The sequence below is a fragment of the Ixodes scapularis genome, unplaced genomic scaffold (genome assembly GCF_016920785.2).
Source record: "Ixodes scapularis isolate PalLabHiFi unplaced genomic scaffold, ASM1692078v2 PGA_scaffold39__5_contigs__length_11793443, whole genome shotgun sequence".
Taxonomy (NCBI): domain Eukaryota; kingdom Metazoa; phylum Arthropoda; class Arachnida; order Ixodida; family Ixodidae; genus Ixodes; species Ixodes scapularis.
Genome location: NW_024609867.1, coordinates 1,418,902 through 1,423,833, shown reverse-complemented (window position 1 = coordinate 1,423,833; position 4,932 = coordinate 1,418,902). Strand labels below are relative to the sequence as shown.

Genomic DNA, 4,932 nt, shown 5'->3' with positions numbered 1-4,932 from the left:
TTAAGCATGCTTAAAAAAGTCGGAAATTTGCGCTTGCTTGAGCTGAAGTTTGACAATTGCCGTGTGCATTGCTTCCAGTTGTTGCGCGTACGCTGGCGGCAGTCCTTTTGCGTGCACAAAACCGACCAGCGACTGGATGGAGAGCAGGGCATTTTGTGAAGACATTAGGGGCGGGGTGTTCTCGTCGCCGCCGTCGTCGTCACTACTTTCGCAGTCGCTCGATGTGAGTTTTCGTCGCGATTGCTGTTCCTCGGCAATGGCCTCATCAGTAGACTCCTCGCATGAAGCGGCAGCGTTGTCCGCGTTCAAAAAGTCTCCCAAGAGAGCTCCGCCGATGTTCTCCTCGGAAGCTGCTATGTGGTCCCAAAGTTCACCCACATCGGCAGGTTCGATGAGCAAGTCATTTGTCTCTTCCGAGACCGTGGCGTTGTGGCGCACGAAGCCTGCCTTTTTAAAACAGTTCTTGAGTGTAACCTGCTTCACCTCATACCACGCACCATGCACGAACCGCACCGCTTCTAACAAGCTCACCTTCAGGTCAGGAGGTCCGCCGGCGTATTGAGACAATCCTGAGCAGTCTAGTTTCATGATGAGCCATTCCAGCATGCGACGTCTGTAGAGGGCCTTGAAATTGGCGATTACGCCGGCATCCATGGGCTGCAGACCTGCCGTGGTGTTCGGAGGCAGAAACATTACCTCAACGGACGTTAGCTTCGGGCTGACGTTGTGTGCGCTGCAGTTGTCGAGGAGCAGCACCACTTTCCTCTTCTGCTTCTCCATAGCGCCGTCAAACTCGAGGAGCCATTCCTCAAAGAGATCTCGCGTCATCCACGCTTTCTTGTTATTTCGATAGCGGACTAGAATGCATTGATTCCTAAAGCAGTGAGGCCTTTTCGATTTCCCGATCACAAAGGGCTTGAGACGCTCGGTACCGTCCATGTTTGCGCACACAAACACCGTCACCCGGACCTTGCTATGTTTGCCACCAACGCACGGGTCACCTTTCAGCGCGTGCGTCTTTGTAGGCAGCATCTCATAAAAGAGTGCTGTTTCATCGCCGTTGAAAATGTCACTTTCTTGGAAGCGCTCCAACAGCTCGGGTAATTTCGTCGCCAGCCATTCGTCTTTCGCATTTACGTCCAGCGAGGCAGCCTCCCCGACGACGTTTTTATAAACGATGCCATGGCGATCCTTGAACCGCTGAATCCATCCTCCGCCGGGTTCGAAGTTTTCCCGTCCCAGAAGGGAAGCAAATTTCTTCGCCTTTGCGGCAAGAATAGGTCCACTTATGGGCACGTTCCGGTTGCGAGTGGTCAAGAACCACTGGTACAGGGAGTCTTCAACGTCGCCGTACAAAGGATCCCTAACCCGCTTTCGCTGGTCGTCGTGACCGCTGGTGCCAGCCTTCTTTAAGACATCTCCAGCCTTGATGATTGTAGAAATCGTTGATTGAGACAGCTCGTATCTTTTTGCGAGGCTACCAACCTTGAATCCTTGTCGGAAATCCCGGTGAATTCGCTGCTTCACCTCCAGAGATATCGCTTTGCGCTTAGTCGGCGCCATTTTTACCTCACGAACGTACGAACGTGCGGAAACGGGGGAAAACTAGGAAGCGTTGCGCGGCGGCGGCCAAGCAAGCTCTTTCTCTCCTCCCTTCAGCGATTGCGATGACGATAGCACTTAGTTCCGAAGGATGAGGCTGAACTTTTTAAATCGGGCGGCGCCTCGCGTCACCTAGCGGATCTTTCCACGCCGACCGGTTTTTGATATTTTTACTAGTTTTCATGTCGTTCGCTTCAAGTATTTTAATTTTTCTCAAATTTCCAGGCAAATTTTTCGTGATAAGCACCTTCCGGGCGGCCAGAATTCTATCGTTGTATCCGATATGTCGCCGATAATTCTATCGTTATATATGGTTTATTTTTACATAGGGGCGATGGGAGAATTGACAAATCTAAAAAATTTGATCGCTATAAGCGATATATCGTTATATCTGGTATCGTTATAAGTGGATTACACTGTAATCTTATTTCGTTCAAGAAAATGAAGGCGCGTGCACGATTTGTCCGCAGGCGGTCAAAGAGGAATTGCTGGGAAAAGTATACATCTTCTGTGAACAGTCAGGCAACACCAAAGGAGGTTTGGGATCGAGTTCATAAAATTAATGGCTCGTATCATGCTTTTTCCGTTCCTCTTTTGACAAAAAATGGAATATGCCCTGAAAGCCTCGAGGAACAAGCAGATATTCTTGGAGAACATTTCGAATTTGTTTCTAGCTCAAGAAACTACACACCTACATTTCTTAAACACAAAGCACAGATGGAAAAGAAGGCTGTTAACATTTCGAGTGGTTTTCAAGATCCCTACAATGCTCCATTCACAATGCGTGAACTTGAAATGGTTCTCCACTGTCCTAAACAGACTGCACCTGGGCCAGATGGAGTTCATTACATTATGCTCCAACATCTTCATCCTTCAACTCTTGAGCTTATCCTATACCTTTTCAATAAAATCTGGTCTGAAAGCCATTTTCCGTTCACTTGGAGGGTTGCCTTCGTGGTCCCTTTGCTGAAGCCAGGAAAGAATCCTTCATGCACATCTAGCTACAGGCCTATAGCTTTTACAAGTTGTTTATCAAAGACTCTTGAAAGAATGATCAACAGAAGGCTCGTGCATTTTCTTGAAAATAACAACATTCTAGACAGATACCAGTGCGGCTTTCGATCTTCCCGATCCACAGTAGATCACTTGGTTTGTTTCGAGACAGCCGTGAGAGAGGCGTTTGTGAACAAACAACACTGCCTTTCCGTGTTTTTTGATCTGGAGAAGGCCTATGATACTGCCTGGCGATTTGGAATACTGCAGGACCTAATCGACATTGGTATCCGTGGGCACATGCTCGGCGCAATTAAAAGTTATCTAGAAAGTCGTTCATTTCGTGTAAAGCTGGGTACCACCTTCTCTCGAGATTTTTTGCAAGAGAATGGGGTTCCCCAGGGGGGTGTACTTAGCGTCACTCTATTTATTATAAAAATGAACTCCATTGCCCATGTAATACCTCGTTCAGTTCAGTATTCTATCTACGTTGATGACCTTCAGGTTTCAGTGTCATCATGCAATCTTTCCATCTGTGAGAGGAGGGTTCAAGTGGCAATCAATAATTTAACAAGCTGGGCTAACACAAATGGTTTTAGGTTTTCTACAGAAAAAACTGTCTGTGTATGCTTTTCTCGCCGGCGAGGATTTTTTCTAGAACCCTCCTTAACCATCTATGGGCTTCCTATCAAGGTGAAAAGTGAACACAAGTTTCTAGGTCTCCTCTTAGATTCAAAGTTAACGTTTGTTCCACACATTAAGCAATTAAAGTCAAAATGCATCAAATCACTCAGCATTCTCAAAGTGTTGTCCCATCAATCTTGGGGTTCTGATCGACTCTGTCTCCTGCGCATTTATCGTGCAGTAATTCGCTCCCGACTCGATTATGGCAGTTTTGTGTATGGTTCAGCCAAAGCTTCAGCATTGAAAATGTTGGACCCCATTCATAATCAGGGGCTACGGCTAGCCACCGGTGCTTTCCGCACTTCTCCGATCGCCAGCCTCTATGCAGAGGCCAATGAATATTCTCTAGAGAAAAGACGTTTCGCCTTGGAGTTTATGTATTCACTCCGAGTAAGATCAGTCCCTCTCCATCCAGCTCTTGAATTGGTTGAAAAAATCAAGTTTGAGAGGACTTTTCAAAATAAGCCAAGTATCGTCCCTCCCTTTGCTCTGAGGCACGCTAAGGCAGCAGAGTACTTTGACCTTGACCCAAAGCCCCCTGTGACAAAGTACAGAAGCTCTGCAGCTCCTTGGGAGTATTGGTTCATTAACTGTAATTTCACCTTGACAAATCACAGAAAGAAAGATACTCCCGATGAAGTGCTGAGGCAAGAATTTTCTGAAATACAAAGCCAGTACCAACATCACTTCAGCATTTACACAGATGGCACTAAAACAGATTCTTTTGTTGGCTGCGCAATGGTTGGACCATCTGTTTGCCATGTAAATAAACTTAACGCTTCTGCTACAATTTTAACAGCAGAGTTGCAGGGTTTATTACTTGCTGTGGAGTATACACTTAAGAAAAGGCTTCGTCGATCTGTAGTTTACACGGACTCTCTAAGTGCATTAAAAGCCCTTGTTTCACTAAATTTAGTCAAAAATCCTTTGGTTGCTCAGCTGCAAGATAAGATATCAGCCACCAAAACTGGGTACGAAATTTTTTTTTGCTGGGTGCCAAGTCACGTTGGCATCCCGGGTAACGAGGAGGCAGATCAGGCCACTCGCTCTGCCGTCACACACTTTGTGGATACAAGAGAAATCCCTCCAAAAGATTACTGCAAGAAGGTGAAACGTTCCATAATGCAGAAATGGCAACATGAATGGGACCGCGAAGTAAACAACAAGTTACATGCGGTGAAGCACATACTGAAGGAATGGGAGAGTGCCCGACATCGCGAACGTTTCTACGAGGTGGTTCTCTGCCGTCTAAGGATTGGCCATACACGACTAACGCACGGGCATCTTCTGCGTGGCGAAGATTCCCCGAAGTGTGAGCATTGCCATAGCCATCTAACCATACATCATATTTTACTTGAATGTAATGCGTATGACCCAGAACGCCTTGACCATTTTTCGCAGCTATACAAAGAGCATACCCCATTACATTTTAAGATTTTACTTGGCGACGAACCTCTTATTCCACACTCTTGTGTTTTTAATTTCCTTAAAGCAATCCCCCGCAGGGGGCACCTGTGAAAGCAGGTGTTTGGAGAGTGGCGTCTCCACGGACCCCGAGCCATGCGGGTTCTCCCGCCCACGTCTGGCTGTGCGTGGCTTTCCCGTGTCTGGGGAAAAGGGCATCCTGGTGGTTGAGCCGAGCCTGGGGTAGGT

General features: G+C 47.1%; 1 protein-coding gene across 1 annotated transcript; it reads right to left on the bottom strand.

Annotated features, from left to right (window-relative positions):
- LOC115323912 (major centromere autoantigen B-like) lies at positions 1–588 on the bottom strand. Its single transcript, XM_040217774.2, has one exon. The coding sequence runs from the start codon at positions 586–588 to the stop codon at positions 1–3; it is 588 nt and encodes a 195-aa protein (XP_040073708.2).
- Positions 589–4,932: the final 4,344 nt, after the last annotated feature.

What these genes read in the sequence shown, in the direction of transcription:
- LOC115323912 (XM_040217774.2), bottom strand. Translation starts at nt 588, where the DNA reads ATGAAACTAGACTGCTCAGGATTGTCTCAATACGCCGGCGGACCTCCT.